Genomic DNA, 27,694 nt, shown 5'->3' on the forward strand with positions numbered 1-27,694 from the left:
TGCACACAGAGCCAGACAACAGCGGCCCAAATAAAAAGATCTTCCAAAGTTTTCAAAATAACCCAAGTGACTGTCAACACATCTTTGGGGCCAGCACATCTACAGTAGAAGCCTGGCATGCATATGTGGCTTTATTAGTGTTATTTGAGCGTGAGTCTTTTGAAAGGGAGAGCTTGGACTCCTCCTGGTTCAGACTGGTCTAACTGAAGCTTCTCAGGATATGGGATCTGACTGTAGCTCTTGAATTCTGCCACAGACATGCCTTCCCATTCTCTGAGCCCAGACCTGCTCAAACCTAGATGGATTTGAGCGAGAAGAGGCTGTTGAAGAAATCATCTCCACCAAAGTTGGATGTCTTGCTTTAAGACTTGGTTCAGAAGTTCCACTGAATTGCATAAGGTTGCAACTGCATCTACAAAACTGGAATAATGTCCATCGGCTGGCGTGGGATTGCCAAGCTACTAACAGGGTTGTGTGTGGTGCTTTTCCTGAGGGTCGTCAGCTGTGCTGGACAGAGCTATGAACGCTGGGAAGCTGGTTCTTCGTGCTATGGAGGGTTTGACCTATACTTTGTGCTGGACAAGTGAGTTGGTCTCATTTCAATGAGCATTGCGAGTGTCTTTAGGCATTATGATGGCACATGAGAATGATGGTAGCTTGAAGAAGAGGCAGCTTTAAGACTTGAAGGCTCAGCTGTGTCATTTGAGTTTACAGTTAGAGGACCAAAGGTCAGGGCATCAATTTTTATTGAGTCTCCAAAGAGACTCATCTGCCAGTGATCAAAGCTTTATAAGAGCATCATAACAAACCCCCATGCTCTTGTTGTTGCAAATCATGCACAAAATATGAGGTTTTGAATGTACCTGCACACCTAGTGTTATATATTTACTGACAGGTCTATCAGTAATCTGAAGATCTTTAAAAGTTTATAATTTATATTTATGTGCATGCTACATGGCAATGGTTAAAGAGCCACTCTCCAAAATCCCACAGAATGAATTTCAACTCGGTGCCTTTGGCTTTGCATCTGCTCTTACATTATCACAGCAATATAAAGGAAAGCATGAGCACATAAAGACAAGGTCAATGTCATTATTGCATCTGCCACTTTTGCAGTACTGTACATATATGTTAGTCTGTATAATCTGCTTCATATACTGACAAAATTCTTAAACAGAACTGCACTGCATAAACAGTCTTGTATTGCATCTTTCATAAGCTATGTTTATGCATATGTAAGCATTTACCATAAAAATTGTTACTACGAAGACAACAACCCACTTCCATAAATAGCTTGGCAAGAGACAAAAGAAATCAAGGAGCTAGAATCTCTACCTGCACTTGCGCATGATGTGAAATGTTATTTAAAAGGTCTTCTAATGGTCTTAGAAAGTCTTTGATACAGATAATATGTTTGATAAGACGGTTTGGGTGTAAAATGATAATTCTGCTTTTCCTTTTCCTTTGTCTTGCTTTAAAATGGTTTGCTTTATATTGAATGTGTTTGCATACTTATTATTTAATATATTTAGTTGTAGAACAAATTCTGCAGTATGAGTTCATTTTACGGCCCTTACTTCAAAAGAAACCCCAGGAGATTTTATGTGTCTGTCATAAGGGCAAGGTGAGGGTAACAGAATGAAATGTTCAGGAGTGTTTTGGTCTCCACATGTTCTGAACCTTTTCACCAGCAGGGCCAGATATTCCAAAACCTAAAAGCTCTATTGGCACAAGAGGCTCATATTTGAACACAAATGATATGTGGAAGAGAAAGAAACAGGGGGAGGAAGAGAAAGAGAATGCAATTGTTTGGTCCTGCCAATTCTATTCTTCATGTGATTTGCATTTAAAAGCAAAGATACACTTGGGGGAAAACAATGCAATGTGTCATGAATTGCATTGGCTGAATTTAATATGCATGCAACTCTTTGGATATGATTTTTGGCAGTGAAATAAAACAATGTCTTCATTGTGCAGGACAGCTGCCTGGATTTTTGAAAAGTGTTTTGAATGATGGTAATAAGTTCTTATCATAGAAAAGACTTGGCTCACAATGCAAGTTTCTTTTTCCTGCAGAAAGCATTACGCTGCAGTGTGCAGGCACTTTTCTGATATGAAGCTGTGAGGTCTCTGTGCTATCAGATATCTGCCCTTTTCAACTGTAATACTTGAAAAATTACTCAGCTAATGGACAGTGTCCCAGAAGGATTTTATTTTCTTCTAATAATCTTTATACACATACACCGATCAGCCACAACATTAAAACCACCTGCCTAATATTGTGTAGGTCCCCCTCTTGTCGCCAAAACTGTGCCAACCCGCATCTCAGAATAGCATTGGTACCAAAAACAAAACCCATCCAGCGAGGGGCAGTTTTGTGGATGGAAATGCCTTGTTGATGAGAGAGATCAACAGAGAATGGCCAGAATGGTAATAACTGAAAAAGCCTACAGTAACTCAGATAACTACTCTTTTCAATTGAAGTGAGAAGAATATAATCTCAGAATGCTATTTTGAGATGTGGGTTGGCACTGTTTTGGCAGCAGGAAGGGGACCTACATAATATTAGGCATGTGGTTTTAATGTTTGGTGTATTTAATATGCAATGATTACCATTTCAAACTGTATCATGCTGCATATTTGACCTCATCTTCACACTGCATGTTAAATTCAGTAAGCGGTGTTCAGTTTGCATCTTGCAAATCAAAAGGGATATTTTGCATTTTTAATCTAATATCGTATAGAAATAAAATATTTTGTCTATCAAAGCAAAAAACGAATCAAGAAACAAAAAACTGTGGCTAATATTACTACTGGACGCACTGCACATACTGTGCACCTAATGCATACTGTAACTTTATTGATTGTTTTACCCTTATTTTCTGCACAACTCTTCAGGTTTCTTTTTGCTCGCAAACTTGCAAAAATGGCCGCAAATCAAAGCTCTCCAGTCCATTCTGTTCACAGCAGAGTTGGAGTCTTGATCTTGTGGTCTTGGTCTTGAGATATCTTGAGGTCATATAAACATGTCCTTAGTCACAACTTATGGTGTCAGACAAGACCACAGTCTATTTCCATCTAATTAAAGGTGATCATTTCCTCATCCACAAGGTGACCAGGCATCTTTAATATTACAAAGAATTTGCAAGAAATATATAATGTAAATCTGAATACTAAACCACTGCAAAGTAATTCAGCAATTTGTTTGGTGTTAAGTTAGATTTTGGCCTGGATCTGGGCCTTGAGAGGATTAGTCTTGATGTGGGTTCAGGTCTTAGGTATTGGTCTGGTTCCGGATCTGGGCTTCGAGGTGTCTAGCCTTGGACTGGTTCTAGGACTCAAGGAGTCTAGTCTTGGTCTGGGTCTAGCTCTTAGGGGGTCTGGTATTGGTCTAGGTCTTGATCTTAACTCCAACCCTGGTTTACCTCATTCATCTATCCAACCTGGTCTTTTGACAAGTCGTAATAATAATAATAAATGGCAAAATCGAAAGAAATCAAAATGGAGTTGGCTTTTACAAAAACATTTGACTTTTACTCCCATAGAGAAAAATAAATGAACCAACAAATGATTATTAAGAGTTTTCCTATGTTTGACTCCTAACCCAAACCTAAACCTGACCATAATGTCTAAACCCTCACCTGAACCTAACCATGATTTTAATAGGAAAATCACTATTTTGTACCACAGAAGAAAGAGAAAGTTTAATCCTTAACCTAAATCGAACCATGATTTTAATGGTCAAAATAACTTTTATGTACCACATAAGAAAGAAAACATCAGGGTTCGGAACGAAACAAGCCAAGCGTATTACAGGTTATTGACATGCATCAGTCATTAGTATTGCATAAATAAATGTGGAATGGGAAACCACATTTTTTAACATACAATTCCTGACATTAAGTTTTGGATAGGAGGCAAGCTATAATGTCATTCTTGGATTGTATTGTATATATTTGAAATGCTGTTTGTTGATTATTTGGTCTCTAAGATAATTAAAGGCTTAAAGTCTTTTTACGAGCCAAGTCGTACGTTATTTAATGATTTTGCCACCTCGTACGATTTATTATGAATTTTCATGAGACTTTGTTGCTGGATCACTTGGAACATTGTCTGCATCCAGTATTTATGTACAGTCAAGAAAGTTCAAATAAATTAGATTTAAAATAGAATGTCTTCTACATTTGAAACCCATCTATTGTCTAAGTCTACATTCTGAAAACAAAATGTGTATCAACATCTGTTGAATTTATCAAGACCGAATTAGCAGCACGGGTGTTGGTGGGTGGATATGCACAGAGGAAAGTTTACACTGGCTTTGGACGGGTGCAACGTCTCTTACGTAAGCCTAACATTCTTTTTGGATTTGTCTTCACCGCAATGGCCTGGCCAGATGAGCTATTACACAAGCTCAGCCATTAAAGAAGACCACTAAACAAAGAGTCAACGACTAGCTGCTTTAATATCATTATCTTTTTAAGACTGCTGTGGACAGTGAAATGTTGCCATGCCTCAAAACCCAGACAAATTTCTACTAACTCTTGAGATAATCCGTAACTAGATTGTCAATGGTGTTTAATTTTGCAGTGAAAACCCGTCACAACTCTTGAGCAGCCTAAGTCTCTGTGTATTCAAGTCATCATGTTAACATTTTTCTTTTTGCAAAAGAGATTCGAGTTTCTTTCCAAATAGAGTCTGTATGTTACTATGACAACAATCATAAAAGTCTCACCTTTGGCCATTAGAGCATTGATGCAGATCTTTTTTTTCTCTGAGAGGTCATGTAGAACCTCAAGGTGTTTCAAATCAATGCCCTCTATTTCAGTGACTGTATGGTGCAAGATGTTTTTAACAAGAAAATTGAAGACTGCATTCATTGAAATGAACCGTTGCACTGCCTGAAAACTAAATCCATCCAAAATATTATTTTGAATCAATAAACTTCTTAAATCCTTGTTGAAGTTTAATATATTCTTTCCAGTTGTTGATTTTTGTATTACAGTCCTAAGTATTTGTATACTGTAGCCACACTTACAAATGTATGAATTTTAAGCCAAGTGTCATTTACTTTAAAGAAAGATATTCCAAGAAGTTTGTAAGATTTCAAATTATATAAAATCAGAAGCATTGTTCAAAATTAAGATAAAAAAACGGGCACTAAAGCTCAAAGAAAACAAATGTAGATGTTGTATTTATCGTTTTGTGCAGTCCTAATACTGATTGCTTGGCTGAGTCCAATCTATATGGTTTTTGATTGACTTCATAACCTCTCTTCATCCTCAGGTCTGGAAGTGTACAGCACCACTGGAATGAGATCTACTACTTTGTTGATCACCTGGCCCACAAGTTCATCAGGTAATTATTTCAGAAACTCAGATCCTGGTGTAGATATTATCACTAGTATAGAACATTGTCATCATATGAGATACAGAAAGATGCAGCTATGCAACCCACAGTTTGAGGAAATAGATCTGTATTACGTGAGCCAAGAAGTTAACCTTTCATGGACTGTACCACCTCTAGTTTTAAGAGATTTTTGCCTTAGACTGTCAAAAAGATCCAAAAGGTACAATTAAAAGGGCTGAACAGCCAGTTTAAAGGTAAAGAATCATGACAGATTTTATGCACAGGAATAGTAGGCTAAAAATGCAAATCCTAGTCGACCCTATTAATGTCATCCAGTTGGAGCAAATGAAAAAAACAAGACATCTTACATATTACTCTCTCTCAGCCCCCAGCTCCGCATGTCCTTCATAGTGTTCTCAACGGAGGGGAGGATCCTAATGAAACTGACGGAAGACAGGCAAGATTTATTAGCACATGCTGTGATTTAATACACCCAACATCTCTTGCTGAAAAGCTTTCAATTACTTTGATTTCTTTCTACCTGCTCTCAGTCGGTGAGCTTCAGTTGAATCTTATGTTGGTCAATCAAATCAAGAAAAGCTGTCTTGACTCTACTGAAAATACCAGCTAAAATCAGTAGGCCAAGTAATTTCCAAACCGATCCATGCTTAGCCACAAAATAAGTGTGAATAGGTTTGATAATTTGGCTTTGGGAAATCTCTTACTTTTGATTGTAGGCTTTGACATCTTGCCTAATCTGAGCACAATTTGAGACATCCGAAACCCTAGATTAATGGGGTCTTTTGGTGTCTTGGAGAAACAATCTCTTCTGTGATTTTTCTTCCCTATGGGCAGCTGGTATTTTCAGTGGGGCATCTGGGTATGAAAAATACTCATATTCTGATGTTGCTGGTTAAGTTATTAATCAGCATTATCAATATTTCCACAAGGTACGTTGAAAGGTACATATATAATGTGTAAAGTATCCAGAATATCTTTAACCTCTGCACAAGTTTACTGTATACCACACTTAAATATGGGCAACTGGTGTTCATTGGTCTGTTCTATGGTCTTTAATGTGTGTGATCAGGGACCATATCCGTGATGGGCTGGAAGAACTTCAGCGAGTGCAACCAGGGGGAGATACCTTCATGCACAAAGGTTTTCAGAGGGTAAGAAGTATTTTGCTTTCAGTGTGACTTTGGCGACATTTATGCAAAATGATATTACGTGGATACTTGCACATTTGAGAAGAATATATCTGCATGCCAAGCCAAGCTGGAGTAACCCCGCCCCCCTCTGAAGTGACCCCACCTTCTTTTGGAGATTCAGCTACCATTAGGAGATCTCCGCAAATAGGTGTAGCTGCAGGCCGGAGACCTTCAAATGGGGTGGAATCTCCAAAAGAGGGCGGAGTTACTCCAAATTCTATGACACCTTCGGATCACGTGTCGATTCGTGTACTCTTCGGGACTCATTCCTGGTCCTTTGCAACAGTTGAGTTACCGCTAATGTTAATAGTACTTGAACAAGCTTGTAGTTGATTATTTAATGCAAAAGTGTTTAGATGTCATAAGATAGCATTGTGTAAGGAAGTTGGTGAAAAGTAAGTGTTTATGAACAGATCTACTGCTTTACTGGTGATTTGTGTGAAAGGGAATAAGAGTCATTGTTGTTTTAGCATCTCAATTATTTATTTCAACAACTAATACTTTCAACTTTAATGCCCCAGAGGGCAATTCATTATGCTACAGTGAATTGCCCACTGGGGACAATAAAGTTGAAAGTTGAAGTTGATAAAATTGGAAACCAGGAAACTGCCACGATTTATACAATGAGCCATATGATTCTGTGAGACCAGGTGGTCCACAGGAATGCAATACAAATGCACTGTTCATTGTAACTAATATTTATGTGGTTTTCTAGGCAAGCGAGCAGATCTACTATGGAACAGGAGATGGTATGTGGGTGAGAATTCACGTGAATCAAATGTGTCTGGTGATATTGAGTTGATATTGAGAAAACAAAATTCAGAACTTTACCAGACTGATTGTAAGACCTTTTGGCCACAAGGAAGATCCCGTTTATTCTTAGATTTTTATTTTACATTTTTTTCATTGAGATGATTCTTGACAGTATTAGACTCTGTGGACTTCTGATTTGCATACTTTCTCTCTGTCTCTGTTAGGATACCGCACAGCGAGTGTTATCATCGCTTTGACAGATGGAGAACTGCGTGAGAATGAATTTGACTTGGCAGCCAGAGAGGTGAGATCTTGTACCTTAGATCTTGTGATTGAACTATAATTTTCCAGTTCTTTTTCCCCTGTTGGTGGAAAAAATATATATATTTAGCACATATGATGAAATTGATCCTAAAAGGAATTTTTGTTTTCTCTCCCTAATTTCTTGTAACCTTTTAAAACAGAAATCATACAAGCTGTCCTGTAGTGAGTTGGCACTCTTAACCGTCTTTGTTTTTGTCTGTCTCTCTTACTATCTAGATATCTATTTGCATAATCTGATATTTAACCAGAGGTGGACAAAGTTCACAACTCCATTACTTGAGTGAAAGTACAGATACAACTGGTCAAATAATACTCCATTACAAGTGGAAGTTGTAAATACAGATTTTTACTTAAGTAAAAGTACAGAAGTATCAAAAGTACATTTCCTTTTTTATGTCAATGCATTGTTTAATTATTGTTGTATGTAATACTTACAATACCTTATACCTCTAAAGCAACCTACCGAGTACACTGACTAGCTTGTGGAATAAAGAGCATTTAGAATGTTACAAAACCTATAGAAATGAAACAACTGAATTGACAAAAAAGATATAATTATCTTCATTTTTTTATTTATCACTCCTACCCACCCCCACAAAAGCAGCATGGTAGTGTTCTCACACAGCTCTGGCCGTGTGCACACATCTATGTGTATACATTCATCCACATTTGAATGTAAATACAGACATGACCACGCATATTGGCTGGATGTCCAGGACTAGAAAAGACTGAAGCCGTTTCATACCTATTCATTATAACTGCTCTCTCTCTGGCTCAGCGGCAGCACCAACGGAGATTTGAATGTTCCAGTATGATTTTTGTCAACGGTTTAATAGATAGGCGAATCGTTATCATTTAGAAAAGAGATCGTGTGGGTGTTTGAATCGAGATTGCAATCTTTTTATGATTTAATCGTGCAGCTCTACACATATTAATTATGCAAGGTAACAATAACAAAAAAATTAACTAAAAAAGTTACAAGATATTAACTTATTTAACTCTTAAGCTCATTTACATTTGAATTCACGCTTTTGCATGCTAACTAATGTCATTTGTCAAACCTTATCTATGCGTTAGCGGTGTATCCACAGGGCGATGGCAACTTGTTGGGCAAATCCATAAAATATTATTTGACCGACCATACTTCATACTGAAACTTTAGCTCTTAAGCACAGGTAGTTTCAAGCTTTCACAAGAAATGTAAAGTTTACATACCTCAATATGCTTTCGCAAGTTGGAAGGCGAGTTTTTGAAGGCTGTGATATGGTACGTTTTAGGCAAACAAAGCAAACATTTCAAACTAAACGAATCTTTAACATTTTCAGAAAACTGGAACATATTTTCCAAGTATGGCCATGGGTGCGTGCACTGAGCCGAGGAACCACCGTCTTCCATTTTTCCAACTCCATCAGTGTTCAAAAAATGCTGGGAAATCATTGAACTTCACAAAACGTGACCCTACAAGAGTGATTATTGATAGGCTGTCTGTCACCTGGGTACACATTTTTCACATCACATTTTTAAGAAGAAAAAAAAAAAATCATCCACTGATTTTCAAAGCTGCTACATAGTAACGACTTTCTACTCGAGGACCTTAATAGAAATGTAGTGGAGTGAAAAGTACGATATTTGTCTTTCAAATGTAGTGAAATTATAAATAATAATCAAGTAAGGTACAGACACTCAAAAAGTGTACTTAAGTACAGTACTCAAGTAAATGTATTTCATTACTGTCCACCTCTGTATTTAACCTAACAGGATAGTATATGTACAGTTTTGAACCTCTTTGATGTGTGTTCAAATGGCAGGCCGACCGCTCGCGTCAGCTGGGAGCTTCAGTCTACTGTGTTGGAGTAAAGGACTTCAATGAAACCCAGGTGAGGTGACACCTGACCAAGGGTCAAAATGATTCGTCCTCTCATTATGAGTATGCCACCACAATCAGCTGTTTGTGGGAAAACAAAATCTTTATCTTTCAGTAATCAAAATTTCTCATTCTTCCACAGTTGGCGACAATAGCCGACAGTAAAGACCACGTCTTTCCGGTGAATGATGGTTTTGAAGCACTACAAGGAGTCATTGATTCGGTGAGTGGATGGAACAGAATTGGAACTGGTGACAGTCGCTCTTCAACCAATATATTGATGATGGGCTATTGTGATATATTATGGAAACTAAATTTACAGACACTTCTGGTTGTTTGTACCAATAATGAATATAGATGAAGTCATCTATCAAATATAAGCATGTCTTTTCTTGCTACAGATTCTGAAGAGATCCTGTATAGAGATCCTTGAGGTGGAACCCTCAAGTATTTGTGCAGGAGGTAAACTATCATTAGCTAAGAAGCTAAAATGCAATTTTCCTGTTTCGTCATGGATATTACTCTTAATTTTCACTTTAGAAATGAATGGGTAACCAGGTTACCATGATTCGTTTTTTCACCAAACTAGTTTGCTTGTCTTGTCTGGTCTGGTTTGGTTTGGTTTGCTGGTTTTAGACGGTTTTCGGGCACTTGAAATCAAGGTTGGCTGGGAGACCAGCTAGACCAACTTAAACAAGCAAACCAGTTTTAAGCTGTTTTATTTACCTTTTATTATTATTATACATTTTCTGTTCCCTTTGGGAAAAAACTGCAAAATGGCAACCAACTGCTGAACAAAATCTTACATAAAGAGTTTTCGGCAGGCAAGTTTGATCATTTGTAGCACTTTGCCACGTTTTGCTGTCAGACCATGGGGAGTGATCCCTTCTTTGAGCGTATCGCCACCTAAATGCGGTACAATTGATGTCCTGTAAAGGCAGTGGGAAGAAATCATTGCTGGTACTCTCCATCATGGGGTCCCTCCTAAGTATTTCGCCATCTGATTGGTTGGGGATGTCTGGGACCCCCTGAGCGTTTCGCCAGACCAGTACCCCATACTGGCATTAAAAAGCTGCTCACTTTGTGCAAAGCAGGTCGTCTTCATTTCAACCAAAATACATGGTTGTCATTTGGCAACCGTAACATACATCAGTGCACAAAACTCAATCCTTTATATTTAAGCAGAAAGAGTTATTTCGTTGGAAGTCAGACCATTATTACTTCAGTAATAACTCTCCACAATCTCTGTCTCTCTCTGTCTTAGAATCCTTTGAGGTGGTGGTTAGAGGGAATGGATTTCTTCATGCTCGTGATGTGAACAGAATCCTCTGCAGCTTCCGCATCAATAACACCCTCACTGTCAGTAAGTTAAAACAGCAGAGACAGATTCCTATTCCTTTCATCACCAGCTGTGAGCCACTGATTAATGGTCAAAACTATCTTAGAACAAGATGCTAACAATGACAGCCGCTACATTCATTAAGCAACAAAATTGTTAGATTGTTGAAATTTTTATTATTGCAAACATCATTAGGTTGAGTGTAGTGGAAATTGATAGGCCTATCTATTTCAGGCCCATTATTACTGGACAAACACCAGATTCCTTCGCTAAATTTGAAATTGTATGTATATTAAAGATACCTCAGAGTTGTCTCTAAACATGTGACTATTGTTTTTTGTAACACTGAAGAAGCCAATTGAATTAAAATGTCAGTATGGCTGTTATGTTATTTCGAATTGGACGTGAGCTTGCATGGCGCTTGAGAAAGGTTGGCCGCAGCACTTGTAAATCACAAGACTTGACTTCAACGCTAACCACATGTGCACAAACACACATTCACTCTCCATAAACGAGCAGTGAACACACCATGGAGAAATTCTAAGAAATAATAGATGTTATTGATTTGAATTTGTTTATAATTTATATGACTATGTTTGATTTTTAACATGGTTAAACTATAATGTCATGCAACTATTCAAAGGTTTTTATTTGTAGCTACAGCCCCCTTTTTCACATATGGGTGAACATCTTCAATAATGTTAGGTTATAGCACTAAATTATACTCCCCATCATATGATACCAGAATAACTATTAGAATGGGTAAATAATGAATTGGTTTGACGCACAGAGCTGAAAAGCTGGATTTATCTTGGGAGTGATTGGGGAGAAAATGGTCTTCTGTGGTGTTCATACACGTCCTGATGATTTCTGAGCTTGCATCTTTCCTTCGCTTTCAGCTGCCATTTTACTTAGAGAATAAGTAAGGGCCCTTCTCACCAATGTGTGTGTGAGTATGTGTGTATCAAAGCCAGAGTAAATAGGCGTTGGAGTCAAACATTTTCCACTTTAATCTTTTTCATTTGGAAAAATGACATGATAAATGAAAAATCTTGCTCTTCAGTTTCAGTCTAAAGCTGAATGTCAAGGATATGCAATAAAGTTTTGGTTAAATGGAAACTTGTGTGGCATTTCCAAGTTTCTGTGCATGCTATCATATGACTGAAATGTGCTAACTGCTGCTACTTTTTTAATCTGAATATAATAATTATGGAACAACTGTCTTTCATCTCATCTTTAGTCTTGGTAAATTAATATGGATTTGGTGAAAGATGCAAAAATTGATTATTACTAATAACGTACTACCATAATAATATACCAACATTCTGTTATTTTAAAGGCTTTGTTTTTTTTAAATCACTAAATCTAGACAAAAGTGATCAACTGTTACTCCTCCTAGAGCTTTCAAACAACATCCAACAAACTTGGCACAGACCTTCAGATTTTTCTGACTAACTTGCTATAGCTGTGTCCCAAATGACACACTATTCACTATGCACTTATATAATAAACTGCAATCAGCCATGTAGTGTTTGAATTTTCAAAGAGACGTATCATCCCAAATCATTCTTTTTTTGCTACATGGAAGCATTCTCCTTTTATCAGTGGATGTGACGTTTCAAGCGCACATGATGTGTTGCCGCTAGCTTTAGCGCTTTAGCCAACCTCAGTTCAGCACTTGTATCTTAAACAACGTACTTATTCACACAGCTTAGGGTAATGGTAAAGCATTCAACTCACATTTGTAAAGTGATGGATCCACTGAAGTTTTGCTAGCTGCTACATTCTTCAGTATTTACAACAGTTTTTTCAGACCAGCAGCGCAGCCAGGTAACTCCGCCCCTTCTGCTATGTACAGCAAGCCGCGAGCGCTGAGTGCATGAAGTGTCCAACATTCCACACTATGTTTTGACGGTTGAAAAAGTGCATCATTCGGGTACTTAAAGTACACTTCTTTTTGCTCTGTTTTCAGTATTAACATACTACTCACTACTTCCACTACAAAATGACATGGAATAGTGCAGAAGTGTGCAGTTTAGGACACACCTCGTGAGTTTTCCAACTGATTGAAATTACAGTTTTTAAACACAGCGGACAATCAAAATTCTGAAAAAACCCTTAGACTTGCATTGATGGAAAGTTCAAATGGGCCAACGCTATTCAATCTCCAACTGTCAAAAAATTCAAATGTAAACAAACCCACACAAAGCTTGCTTACTACAAAGCTTACTTTAATGTCTGTATAATCATCAAACTTTAAAATTTTAAAACTATTCTAAAGTTTAAGACAAGGCTTTGTTTCAGATTGTTATCAATTCTAAATGAAGTATCCACATCATCAAAATATTCTTATTTTCCTGTTTTGTCATTGTTAGTGAAAAGGCCGCTTGTCGTCGAGGACACCTACCTGCTCTGCCCAGCGCCTGTACTGCAGGAGGAGGGAACGTAAGTGTGGAAACTTTGTCTCCAACAGAAGTAAATAAATCCTGAATGGAAAGAGAACGCACACAAGCCAAGAACCAAATTAAAATACAGGGCAGAAATATGCCCATCTGCTGCTCACAGTCATACTTCATATAGTTATACCTTTTATTCCTGGAACTATGGCACCTTCAAATGAATAGTTCACCAAAAATACATTATCTTTCATTATTTACACACCCTTTGTCACTCCAAACCTATTTGATTTACTTTTTTCTGTGGAACACAAAATAAATTTTTAAGAACACACTAGCTCCTTTTTTTTAATTAAACAAATGACAAAAAAGTTCTAAATGAATCATGCTCTACGTTCCAAGTCTTCTGAAGCTATACGCTATTAGCTTTGTGTGACGAAAAGACCAAAATTAAGTAATTATTCACTGAAAATCTTTTCCTCTGCCATATCTCTCATATATAATATCAACTGCCATTCACGATAATGTCGAAAAAAAAAAAAGTGCAATTTTTGTAGTCCATTTGACTTTTTGTAGACAGTTTTAAAGCTTCAGCGGAGGGGAAGATTTTCAGTAAATTAAGAATAAAATTTTGTTCTGTTTTTCACATAAAGCTATCATCTGGCTTCAGCAGACTGAAGTACTATGGACTACTTTCATGGTGCTTTTTCGACATTTTGGACCTCAATAGGCCCATTTACTGTTAGTATCTAAAAATGTGTGGCCAGTACATTATTCAACGTGGAAGAAACAAAGTCATCCAGGTTTGGAGGGACATGAGAGTAAGTAATTTAATTTTGGGGTAAATTATCCCTTTAATGAAAGTGTTCGTCTATCTTTGGGTTAGTCTTTTTTGAGAATTTGACTATTTGAAACAAAAATGAGTCAGCCAATGTTGTCTTTCTCTCACCCATAGATCTGCCTCTCTCCATGTCAGTATGAACAACGGCCTGAGTTTTATCTCCAGTTCTGTGACCATCTCGACAGTCAGCTGTGTGAGTACAGTAACCCTGCAGGGCAGCAGTGTCAAGCCCAGTACCACTGTTACACTGGGCAGAGCCACTCCCAGTACCACAACACTGTGCAGTACCTCTAGTTCAGCACCATCTTCAGTCTGCCCTCTGAACACAGTCAGTATATTCTGTCCTACTTGCCATCTCTAAAAATTAACTTTCCTCTGGTGGGTTGCCATTCCTAGAGCAAACTGGTAGATTGCAGCTGTTTTTGCTGTGAGGCAGCCCATTACAGATACCAAAAGCATACTAATTGATTGAAGATGGTTGTTGAGATGTGAGAGCAGCAGATAATTTGTGAACGAGATAAGTGTTGTTATTCCCATATGGGTGAATCTTACAAAAACATGCAAGTTCACATTTCACCCCAATATCAAAACAACAAAATAAGAAATTATATCTTGCGTAGAAAGATACATTCTTATTTTGTTCTTTTGATTTTGGGGTGAAATGTGTCCTGGACGTTCATAAGTTTAAAAAGATACACTAAAACCAAGAATCTTTTTTGAAAGAGTTCCTGGCATAGAAGTCATTTATAATCAGTCTTAAGATGGTGATTAAAACTTCATTGCTGGAGCCAATCTTTGCCAGATTATTTCGCTAAACCACATGACACCGCAAATGCTTCAGTGGAATCCCATCCAGAAGGGTTCGAGTGTGGCATCAGGATAATTATACAGTGTTTACTGTATTTACTTTGGAGCATAAAACTCCCCCGTGTCTCTGATCTGTCCTTCAGACTGATGGAACGTTCTTGGCCATAGCTCTGCTGATACTGCTGTTTCTGATCACAATGGCGATTCTCTGGTGGTTTTGGCCCCTCTGTTGCACTATAGTAAGTCTTGAACTGCAGCTCTTCCCATGTCCTTTTCCTTTCAAATATTACCCCAACCAGTGACCAATGAAAACCTGGCTTAAATAACAGCTTAAAGCAGCCTAAGGTGGTTAGCTGGTCTGTTTTGATGGATTTAGAGGTGTTTTGGGCATAAGGCAGTTGGGTCAGCTGGTCAAGTAGACCAAGCTTGGTCAACCAACTGTGGCTGGTTTAAGCTGTTTTTGGGGGGGTTGTCAGCAGATAAGTGGATTTCAGTAATATCTTTTCTGAAATGCAAATTGCAGCTTGATATACTGAGCCATGGGAAAAAGGGTAGAATTTATAAAATGCCACTTTTATATAACCAATTTCCATTCTTTCAACGATGATACCTACCACATAAAGGACTGTAAAAACAATTTCTTCTCACTCTCATCACAACAGATCGTCCATGAGCCGCCGCCACCCATGATGGAATACAGTTCGGTGAGAATTGCTTTTGTTTAGTCTTTCTTCCATGCTTCCCGAGTCCTGAACCATGCCAAGATCGTATAGCGTTGTCAGAACTTGGAGTCCAGTCTTAAAACCCGAAATGGAAGACCATGTTGTTCGTTGATCCCCTCATAGACCTAAATCACATGGTTTAAAAGTACATTAAGGCTTGAATTACATATTGTTAGTCTATCTAGTAACATTAAAATAAAAGTTAATCCAAAATTACAATAATTTAATAATTTTCTCACCCTAATGTCATTCCAAATCCATTTGATTTTCTTTCTACTGTGGAACGGAGTCATCTAACAAAATGTCTAGGCTGATCTTTTTTTTAAGAATCAAAGTGGATAGTAACTGGGGCTGTTAAAATGGCATCCAAATGTGGTGTCTAGAGAATAATGACATTCAGTGCTATGCCTCAGTTTCTCAGTAGGATCCACAGTGTGCATTTGTTCTTGAAATGTTTTCCCTCAAACAAGAGGCTTTTGCTCATGATTCGACTACTGAGATTTGTTCCAGACATTTGCTCTTCAAAGTTTTCACAGATGTGACCACTGATGCCAAACTGATAATGACAAAAGACAGATGCGATTCTGTGGTTTAAGGTTGTGAATTTTATCTGAAAATCCTCCCAGTAATGTTAACAAATTAGAATTATTTTCTCCTTTTTTGACTACGAAAAATATAAACATCTAGAGACAACACATAAAAAAATAAATTTAAAAAATTAAATAAAAAACAGATCCACTGTCAAGGAATAGTTGTGCTTTCTCATCAAATTTTATTAACAATTTTATTGTCCAGATTACATTTCAACCTGGACACGTTTTAGCTCTTCATCTGTTCAAGTATCTGATTGCCTGACCCTTCAAAACAGGAAATTCCAGAAGCTTCAGGCAGGTCTTGCAGGGTCTGAGGTAACAGTCAGCAGAGGAAATGCAAACTGAACCCTGATTCTTGGCCTCGGGACTCATCATTCCAATATTTATATAAACTTTTATCTCAGGATTGGTCTGTTCTCAATTAACAAATGTTGAGCACATACGATCAAAGTATGGCAGTCTTGCTGAGACTTTCAAAACTGACACAAACCAACCCTTATTTTTTGAAGGAAAAATTGTGTCGTACATGCAAGGATAATTATTTGATTATAATCATATTGCCAAGTGTATCTGTTTCTGCAGAAGGTCATTTGGTGTAATGCACACAAAACAATCAGTGTCTCTGGGTTCCTTTTAGCCTCTGATCTCAAATGTTGCAGTCATACTGGGGAACATATGGAAACCCATTGTAAAACTGATTTCTTGTGAGCTATATAATCCAGAACTATGTAATCCATGACTGGAAGGTTTTAGATTTAGTCATTTCCTGCCTGTGCAAGAAAGGAACATCATTAGATTGTGATCGGTGTAGTCCCATTCCCAATTTAATGACTCTTATGAGCCGGTTCTTTTTAATCTACACCCCAAAACATACAGGCACAACGCTATTTTCTGAAGAAATTACTTTTATCAGCCGGTTCTTTTTAATAAATGAAAAACTTACTGAACCGCAAGATGTTTTATTTAATTTTTCAAGGTACTTTTTTCTTGTGAATAAACAGTTTCACTCAGAAATGCATCATTTTATGGAAGTAAAATAGATGGAAAACACCCATGCATGTTGACTTTAATAAGACTCTGTCTATAGGATGAAGAGGAAGACGGTTACCCAAAGAAGTTGTGGCCGACAGTGGATGCTTCATATTACGGTGGGAGAGGAGTTGGTGGCATTAAAAGGATGGAAGTAAGTAAAGAGGATTTGGAACCAGAAGAATAGCTTCCATTTGCTCCGGTCTACAGCAATCGTGTGTGTGTGTGTGTGTGTGCCACAACTCCAGGTGCGCTGGGGAGATAAGGGGTCCACTGAGGAAGGAGCCAAACTAGAAAAAGCAAAGAATGCTCGGGTGAAGATGCCAGAGCAAGAGTTCGAGTTTCTGTCCACAACGACCCTAAACAACGGCATGAGGAAGCCCATCTTGCCTCAGAAGTGGTACTCACCAATCAAGGTAGATCTCAGGCTTCTTAACTAGCTTAACCAGCACAAATTCCTTGGCCAACCAGATAGGTTTTGCTGCTGAACTGCATTGCAAGGCTGTTTGACTAACTATACCAGCACCAAACAACATGAACCCATCTGGACCAGAATGGAAATTCATGCAGGTCTAAGCTGGCCAGGGAAGGCATTATAAAACGTACTGAATTAACAAAAATAAACCCAGAAACTTTCTTTACCTTCCATATCCCAGTTTCCTCAAAACATATTACATAACAGATATGGTTGGCTCAATACTTGCTTACCGTTTTGTCATTTGGTGGACAATGTCCACAGTGACGTGGTCTGAGTATGGAAGAACTTTCTCAATCCTCCAATAACAGAAGAAGTGGTGCTATTGTGGTGGCCTCGGGCCGGTCCTGGAAAAGGCTCATGCATTGTTTCATAATGTGCCTGTAAGCTGCAAGTGGAGGGTTAATTTAAACCAGACATTGAACTGAGCTGACCCAAGGGAGATGAGCTTTGCCTTGCTGGTCCCTTTCCCAACAAAACATACTCTTTTCCTCCTTCTCCTCCACCTTCTTTTCTTGGGAGTATTTCGGGTGATCGTCCTCATTGAGAGGCAGAAAAAAAACAGGCAGTTATATAGACTGCCAGATAAGAAGAGGCGACAATTTAGATGAAGCTTCTGTGTATAATTTGATTATTCCAGATTCTTCAAGAAATCTATTAGGTCCGCTGGCTACCACCCCTGACTCCAGCCAGGTCTCCTAAGCAACCATATTGACCTGGTTGATAGGGAGGGTAGAGTCACATGGGGTAACCTCCTTGGGGTCGCAATTAGGGGTTTTCGCTCTCATTGGGGCATGTGGTAAGTTGTGCGTGAATCGCGGAGAGTAGCATGAGCCTCCACGTGCTGTTAGTCTCTGCGGTGTCATGCACAGCGAGCCACGTGATGTGCGGATTGACGGTCTCAGAAGTGGAGGCAACTGAGACTTGTCCTCTGCCACCCGGATTGAGGTAACCACGCCGCCACGAGGACCTACTAAGTATAGAGAATTGGGCATTCCCAATTGAGAGAAAAGGGGATAACATTTTTTTTTTTTAATCTATTAGGTCTGAATTCAAGCCAAATAACCTTTCAAGAAATTAAAGGAATTGTTCACCCCAAAATTTTAATTGTCTTATTATTCACTTACCCTGATGCTATCCCAGATGTGTATGGCTGTTTTTCATTAGCAGAAGATGGAGCTCTGTCAGATCCTTATAATGCAAGTAAACGGGTGCCGGCACTTTAACCGTCCAAAAGTCATATTTAGGCAGCATAAAAGTAATCCACATGACTCCAGTCGATCAGTGAATGTTTTCTTAAGTGAATAGATACGTTTATGTATAGAAAGTTGATAATTAAAACATTTTTAACTTTAAATCAGCTCTTCCATCCAGGGCTGTGATGCTGTTTGAAATGACCAAACTCTCGCATGACGTTCATTCTTCTGTTGTAAATAAATGCCGCTTCCGTATTCTCGCGTGAACCCACTGATGCACTTACGTCACGTGACAGCTACGTGATGCCTCAACTGCTGGAAGGAAGCGTTTTTTAAAAGTTTAAACTTTTTAATGATCGATTAATTTTTTACACAAATATATCGATTTATTGATTGACTATGTATTACTTTTATGCTGCCTAAATATGAATTTTGGACCGTCAATGTGCTGGCACCCATGTACATGCATTATAAGGACATGACAGAGTCTGTTGTCTTCTAAAAATCTTCATTTGTGCTCTGCCAAAATACAGGGTAAGTGAATAATGTGAGAATTTTCATTTTTGGGTGCACTTTAAGCATGAGCTCAGCCAGACCAATGTGTAGCAAACGTTTGCTAATAATTGTTTCCTAGGGGGCAAAAAAGATATATTCTTTAGGGGGCACTTGTTCAAAAAGTCAATTGATCAATGGTAGATGGGGTTGTGTTTGAAAACAGAAATAATGTTTACAGTATTTATTTATTTTTTTGGTCTTTACTAGCCCTTGTGTATTTGGATCTTTCAGGGTAAATTGGACGCCCTGTGGGTGTGGCTTAGGAGAGGATATGACCGTGTATCTGTGATGAGGCCTCATCCTGGAGAAAAGGTGAGGAATATTTAATGTCACACAAAAACTCAATGACCCTATCGGCTGTTTCATGCCTGAACTTAATCATTATATAAAAATTGTACAATCTTATTTTTAGGGCTGTCAATCGATTTCAACATTTAATCGAATAAAATATATGGTCTGCCAAATAATTAATCGAATTAATAACAGAAATAATTTTTTTCTGAAATAAATAAAGGCCCTAAAATAATTAGATTTAAATAATAAAACTATATATTATAAGTCAAATCATAAAAATGCATTACATTATTGTGGCAGACAGGAATGCATTGAACAGACAATAAGTGAATTTAGAAGGCAATATCCATATTACTGGACATAAGCCTATCACTGGTCTACAGTCTATAGCGATCCATTTTGCATTTGCAATTGATTTCATCAATCTGTCCGAGATAGATTTTAGAAGGGCTTTTCTAAAGATGCAGCAGGCTTCAGGATGCTTTTATAGACCTCACTTTGGTTGCGTAACGTCATAAACAGAGTTTGAAAGTCACTGTGTCAAGTTAAATGTAGTTTAAAACTTGAAAAACACATCTGGAGATCCCTGCATTTGAAATCGTGCTCCTTCCAGCTGTGTTTGAACACATGAACACGTCTCATCTTGTGCTGTTGATCACTACTCGCTAATGTCAACAAGCAAGTCTTTGTTCTGCTGTCCTGCTGTATTTACAGCTAGAGTTTCACTTACCTGCAGGTGGTAGTAGAAGCTTGAAATGCTCCTATAGTAGGAATGCTCCTCATTATGGTCCGGCGACATGATTAAGTGTGTTAATGGTTTTAACGTGTTATTTTTTTCTATAATTAATCGCACTGAATTAATGCATTAAATCGACAGCACTACTAGTTTTTTTTTAGCTTAGAAAACCACTACATTAAAGAGGATTGAATATGTCCGTTTCCATTTCCACATAGAGTAAAATAATGCATATAAAGTGTGCATGGTTTCTTTCCGAAACTGTTCTCATTATAAATGTTGTAGGCAGATTGGGAGGAACACATGAAGAAAACTTTGAGGTAGACTGAGGATGAAAGCAGAACAGCTGTTAGCAATAAGGCCAGTCAGAAACAGAGACAGAGACAGAGGAGAAGGTACTCGAGACCCTGGCTCTCATTCAGACCAATGGGACTCGTTTGCTAATATTGCTCCTACCTAAAGGAATGCTCCATAGTCTGCTGAAAGCATTAAGCACAGACGATAACTACCCTCCTCTTTCCCACAGAATGCAAAGAGGGGAGTTTTTGGGTGTCTGATCTGCTGTGGTAAATAAAAAAAGAAGGTTGGACAGATTTCTGAAGGCCTTTTAAAACAAAAGCTATGGGACTGGTTTGGATCTTCACAGGCAAACAAAAGCTTCTGTGGACTATATAAAGCAATATTTAACTGCATTAAACCCATCACAAAGGCTTTCGTGGAATATTTAACACAAAGCAGTGAGTTGAACCCATCTGAACCCATCGTCTCACGAATGGGATCATTATAATTCACAGCTTTCAGGGAAAAAAATCTTATGGGAAAAAAAAACTGATTTTAAACAAGCAGAGACTCTTCAAGCGGTCATATGATGAGAATGCTTATTTTCATTGATCTTTTGAAACAAACAAGTTTGATGAACTGTTTATGAATGCTGTTCATTTCAGAACTCAAAACCTCCTCCCCAGTCCAAAAAAGACTAAACCTTTACATTTACATTTATTCATTTGGCAGACTTACAAAAGAGGAATACACTGTAAACAAATCATCTTATGGAGACAGTAGCCTAGTTTCCATCCACTTTTTTTTTTTTGCAACATTTGCCGCCTTCTGCCCGTTTCCATTCAAATGGCCTTTTATCGCTGAAATGGTGTGCGTGATGACGTCATGCCTAAAAAAAACACTGTCGCATAGGTTTTGGTTTAGTGCAAAATCTGCCCTAAGCCTTTTCCATTCAGAAATGTGAGTTTATCGCTAATTCACCTCCCAGATGTGCCTAATTGTTTCCTCTGAAGTTTGGGTAAAATGGGGAGATTATTGAGACAATCCATTGAAATTAGTCATTTTACTGTCATTTTAATTAACAAATAAAAGCAATCAGAAGATGAGGAATTGCAATGAAAAGGGAGCAGTTGCCCTTCTGATAGGACTGTAATATTGGTCCTGATGTTGCGCATATCGCAAAGTGAAAGCGGATCGTCATGGCCCTGTTCAAGCTGGCAACCTGCCGGCAAAAGTAGTGGGGGAAATGATCTGTCTCAGTATAAGGACCATCAATCGATGTGTATATGCGGTGTGCACAGCTATTAAAGAAAAAGAAATGATGCAGTGTTATATCAGGATTTACATATGATACATTCCTATATTCAATATTTGGAACAATCATCTAATCAAAAGCATCGCCATCACAACTGCATTATGTCCCGCATATTTCTCCAGCAACTGAACTTGATAATCACCTCAAATTTATTTTAACTTCATAATGCAAATTTACATTTCCTGAAGAAGGTAAAGATGGTTAGATTTAAAGTATTTAAAGCTTGTTTTCTGAACGTGAACTCAGCATTGGACAAATAGTTCTGATAGTTTATAGTTTTGAAAAAAGACTAGACTCTAGAACATTCTGAGAATGTCATTCAGCCGACTTTATTCATCTACAAAACAGGGTAAAGGTCATTTAAGTTTGTGTAGAGAAAAGGAATATAAAGGTCTAAAATATATATATATATTTTTCATTTCGTAATTTTTTTTTTAATTTAATGCTTTTTTCGTTTGGTAATGTATTATAATTTTTTTTTTTATTTGATGCTTTTTACGTTTGCTAATTAATGTTTTTTAATTTAATGCTTTTTTCGTTTGGTAATGTATTATAATTTTTTTTTATTTTAATGCTTTTTTGTTTGGTAATTTATTTTATTTAATACAGAGAATTTTGCTGGCATTTTTTCAAAAGTAAAACTAAACAATAATTTTATAGAATTGGGCTGTAAGTGTTCCAAAACAAAAGAGAGGAAAAAAAAAATCACATGCTTTTCACCTAATAATGTGTATTTATTTTTAATTTAAAACATCTTTGTGAACAGAAATTATATGTTTTTTATACTGTGGGCTAATTCCGTGACTGCCGTCTATTATTATTAATGGTGTGGAAAAGTAACTTTAATAAATAAACATATGGCTACTGCGATTAAATGAATCACAAACAGTGGCCATTCATTTGAGCAACGTGCACAAGATATTTGTGTTGGCACTCTTGGAAGTTTCCCGTTTGCAGATCGGCTCTATATGCGGTAAAGATCAATCCATAATCATGTACAATAAATTGGCTTTCAATACTGTCGTCATGATAACACAGGCTAACGATTGGGACAAACTCATGTTCCACTCATGTGACACAAAATTTTGCGTTAATGCCAATTTTATCGTCAAAAAGTGTTTCCAACCCATTTTTCAGTGACATTTCATGTAGCGACATTTAGCGATAATGTGCGTTTCCATCAGCTTTGTTATGATGCACAAAACATCCTTGGATGGAAACCTAGTTAATGGTACATAAAGTGCTGCATTACAAAGTTTCACTAGCATTAGAATAGTAGTAATCAAGACAGATTAAAGTGCAACAATAATTATTATTTTTTTATTTAGTGACTGGTTAAGTGCTCATGGAAAATATCTATTTTTAGCAGTTTTTTGAAGACAGAAAGTGAGTCAGCTTCACGGATGGAGTTGGAAAGGTCATCCCACCAATGTGGTATGATGAAACCCGAAAGTCCATGAAAGTGTTTTGGTGCCTCTTTGTGTTGTTTCAACAAGGCGCCGTTCTTTTAGCTGACCGCAGGCTTCTGATGGGAACATAGCTCTGCAGAAATGATTATAGGTATGCTGGAGCAGACCCAGTTACTGTTCGGTATTTCAGCATCAGAGCCTTGAATTTGATACGTGCATCAACCGGTAGCCAGTGGAGAGAGAGACAAGGATTAAGGGTTAGAAAGAGGTTGGAAAATGATCATGAGTAAAATGGCAACACTTTAGTAAATGCATTAGGTATCAAGAACTAACAATGGACAATATTTTTACTGCATTTATTAAGCTTGGTTAAAGGAATAGTTCACCCAAATAAGAACATTCTCTCATTAATCGCTTACACTGAAGCCATTCCAGATGTGTATGACTGTCTTTTTTCAGCAGAACACAAATTAAGATGACGTGACATCCGTTCCTCTGTTGTACACAAAGCGCGTGCTTCTCAAAGTTTCTCGCAAGATCTGATGCGTCAACTGCTGGCAGGAAGCGATTTTTTAAAGTTAATGACGTTTGAATTTTCGATTTGTTTCTTCTATCAATTCTTTCTACCTATCAAATTGCATCAGAAGTCATTAATTGATCGACAGGAGTTGTGTGGATTACTTTTATGCCACCTAAATGTGACCTTTGGACCGTCAAACAGCCAGCAGCCTGATGGCACCCGTTTACTTGCATTATACAGTAAGGACCTACAGAGCTTAACATATTAAAAAAGTCTTAATTTATGTTCTGCTAAAGAAAGACAGTCATACACATCTGGGATGGCATCAGGGTAAGTGAATAATGAGATCATTTTCATTTATGGGTGGAAAATTCCTTTATTATGAATTTATGAATATTCAGTTGATCATGGTTAGCTCATGTTCATTCATAATACAACTTATAATTTTAAAAATGTATCAGTATATGTTGAAATTAAAGCCAAAGTGTGTAATTTCTGCACCACGTCATCACCAAACAGAACTGCAAAAATAAGCATTGTTTCCAAACTGCTTTTTTGAACACTTCCCCCATGTACCATTTATCCAACAAGCGTATAGTCCCGCCTCAGACTCAAGCCACTAATCGATTTGACGGGTCACTCAAAACAAACTAAGGAATTATTATAGCCTCAAAGAGACAGAAGCTTTGTCAGAATATGCATATTTCCCTACTATACATGCCAAAAACATTATTCCAATGGAGTAGTATGTCCGAATTCTTGGTATACATGAGAATAGCAAGAGCAAGCGTGAAATACCTAGATGACCTACTTAAGTGTGTATCGACTGGACACTTTACTGTCCCATAATCAGTGTTTACAGTTGATGAAATCAACCTACATATATTAATCTGGTATAGGAGAAAGTATTTTCACAGTGAAGAAGTTGCACACTTCAGCTTTTTCTGTACTCAAATGCTTTATCCTATCCCAACTTAATATGCAGAGACAACTACATTTAAGCCATTGATATGTTAATCATTCTGAATACTGTAAACACTGTTTCTGTGGCATTATTAAAATTCCCATGTTTAGTTTGAGTGGCCCATCCAGCCCGACACAACAACATTGTCTCAACCATTGGTGTGAGTTGGGGGTGGGACTATCTGTTTGTTCGATCAACAGAAGACAGTGGTATAACCAAGATGAATAAGTCCTGTAAAAGGACTAATCATTATTAATTCATGATATCTAATGTAGTTAACCAATGATATGACCCCTATAATAATTAACTTTTATATTCTGCTTTACAAAATGTTACCCTAAAATGTATTTTACAGATGGACGTTTATATATTTTTTTTGTTCTTTAGGGACGATGTATGAAATTTACCCGTGTGAAATCATGCCCACCCCCTCAATACCCACTCTTCAACAGCCCTTCGAGTCACATCTACAGCCTCCCCCATAGCAGATGCCCCCCTGTACCTCAGGGCACTTTGCCACCCACCCCGCGCTGCTCCGCCCACACTCCAACCACCACCCTGCCTCCTTTGCCTTCAACCCCACCTCCAGACTCCATTACCCCTTCCTCTTACACCCCGCCTCCAACCAGGGCTCTGCCTCCAACCTGTCTGAGCATCAGTGTGACTCTACCTTCTTTACCGGCCACATCGCCACCATCATCATCACCATCATCATCATCATCATCCAGCACCTTGCCACCATCTCCTCATGCTGCTCCACCCGGACGAGCCCCACCCCCTTCTCGTCCACCGCCACGCCCAGGTCTTGAAGTTCCAGACGTTGTCTAAAGAAGAACTGCAGTCATTCCACCGTGGAATGAGAAGATATAAACTTCTCTGCAGCAAGAAAGTTCAAGACCTGATTTGAAGAACAAAATTAGCCTAAAAACTGTTATGCTGGTGCAGAAATAAAAATTCTTTCATATTGATTTAGTCATTTGGCAAGTTCCGAAATTTCTCTAATTTAAAGTACCTATGCCAACGTGTGTAACCAGGGATGTAGCAAGCATTATACCCCACTTTTTGGGAGATAATTATTATATTTTAAAGATGAATTGTGCCACTAGTGAACATAATGTCTGTTTCTAAACAGGTTTCCCAAACACTCTGGTTTTTCATTGTTTGGCGCCAATCTTAGGCCAAGTTGTTGCATCTGGCTTGTCAGGATACTCGAAGAAGCAATGTTTAAAGAGCACAAGAGTTTAGTGGTAAGCGGTAATCCTATTATTGACCAACTAGGCAAACATTACGTCATGTAATTAATATTCATAAGCAAATCTCATTGGTTTTGAATTGTGTCCCACCACTTTTTGTTCTTACACTCCTGTGAATAACGTCTACAAAAGGTTTAAACAAATCAAGTTCTGTGTCACTGATACCACGCTAGCTATGCATTTCCAGCCATCAGAAAGAAGCAGCCTTTTAAATATTACTAACAACAACATTAACAGATGGCAGTGTGGTACATTATCATGCATTAAAATGTGCCATATGCGTATGCCAATTGGCATCTTGTTAGTAAAGAATGATTCTATAAATAACCAAGATTGTATCTGAATAAAATGCATCTTTAATAGCTTTGCAGATACATTTGAAGCTGCCTAAAGAGAAGCAGTAGTATACAGATCATGTTTTATATGAGAAATCAGGGTCAGTTTTTAAGGCACGCTTTTAAGCAATTATACTAAATAACATCTGAGTGATAAAACAATCAATTGTCTTCCAGAATGTATCATTCAGTATAAGGTAACATTCACAAAACTGATACAATTGCAAAAGGAAACTGTACCTTCCAAAACTCTGTAGGCACCCTTAGTGCCTACATAAGTGGTTGCCTTCAAAGTGCTCCTCACTGAGCACTTTCACTGAGCTTGTCGTGATGCATTCTGGCATCATCTACTTTACAAAGGATAAATGCAATGATGCCTTAAATGTTTTGCACAAACAAAGTATCTTGGAAGGCAGCGTAACTTTGCTTTGCTGCCTTAAAATGCTGTCTAGGTAGGCAGCTCACACGGACTTGGAATGTAACATATTTCACACCTGGAGCAGGGCCGTAGCTAATAGGGTGAAAGCTGGTACGGATTCTAGGGGCCCACAGGTTCAGCAGGGGGCCCACAACACATTTTAAACTATTTTTTAATATGAAAAGGACCCAGACCATTATACAGTCAAGGGGCCCAGAATTCCTTGCTACGGTCCTGCCTGGACTCACGTTTTTATTAAAATACAGTTGAAAGTTTCAGAAAGAAGAAGACCTTTTTTTTGTATATATGGATGCTTCCTAAAACAGCTGAGTTAACAGTACTGTATAGTAACAGATTAATAATAACGGAGTAAAAATTCATAAATGTATCATTTTTAATTTAACTTGTCTCAGCAGTGTGTTTAAGGATATGGCAGTGCTATGATTTTGGCCATTTTAAGTTTCCTATTAACTTTTTGAAATTTTGTGTTTTTGTGCTTGAGCATCAACAATTTCACTAGTTACAGATGTTCAATGTGTGTCTGGCTATTCTTTTAACGAAGAGCATGTTTTTACACGCTTCAATTAAATGTTGGATTTTTTATTTCTGTGTCATACATTTGGTCATGTACGTCAGCACAATTTATATAAGCTAATCATGAACAGATTTTTCGATCATCAAAATATGAGCAAGTGTTTCAGTAGGCCAGCATTTTTATAT

General features: G+C 37.8%; 1 protein-coding gene across 2 annotated transcripts; it reads left to right on the plus strand.

Moving 5' to 3' along the window:
* Window positions 1–27,694, plus strand: LOC127635817 (anthrax toxin receptor 1-like). 2 transcript variants are annotated; one of them, XM_052116050.1, is made up of 18 exons: window positions 1–583; window positions 5,284–5,355; window positions 5,732–5,803; window positions 6,437–6,518; window positions 7,273–7,306; window positions 7,535–7,614; window positions 9,443–9,511; window positions 9,641–9,721; window positions 9,900–9,960; window positions 10,763–10,861; window positions 13,213–13,282; window positions 14,189–14,402; window positions 15,025–15,120; window positions 15,544–15,585; window positions 17,284–17,379; window positions 17,474–17,641; window positions 19,683–19,763; window positions 25,356–27,694. In XM_052116050.1, the coding sequence occupies exons 1-18, from the start codon at window positions 429–431 to the stop codon at window positions 25,794–25,796; spliced, it is 2,013 nt and encodes a 670-aa protein (XP_051972010.1). In that variant the 5' UTR covers window positions 1–428; the 3' UTR covers window positions 25,797–27,694. The 2 variants fall into 2 exon arrangements, with proteins under 2 accessions (XP_051972010.1, XP_051972011.1); XM_052116051.1 differs by having other exon boundaries at window positions 14,189–14,267; window positions 25,356–27,693.

Source organism: Xyrauchen texanus, chromosome 43, assembly GCF_025860055.1.
Source record: "Xyrauchen texanus isolate HMW12.3.18 chromosome 43, RBS_HiC_50CHRs, whole genome shotgun sequence".
Lineage (NCBI taxonomy): Eukaryota > Metazoa > Chordata > Actinopteri > Cypriniformes > Catostomidae > Xyrauchen > Xyrauchen texanus.

Coding starts and splice junctions, on each gene's coding strand:
- LOC127635817 (XM_052116050.1), top strand. CDS start 429: ATGTCCATCGGCTGGCGTGGGATTGCCAAGCTACTAACAGGGTTGTGT. Junction 10,862..13,212: donor CAATAACACCCTCACTGTCA/GTAAGTTAAAAC, acceptor TGTCATTGTTAG/TGAAAAGGCCGCTTGTCGTC. Junction 19,764..25,355: donor GGCCTCATCCTGGAGAAAAG/GTGAGGAATATT, acceptor TTTGTTCTTTAG/GGACGATGTATGAAATTTAC.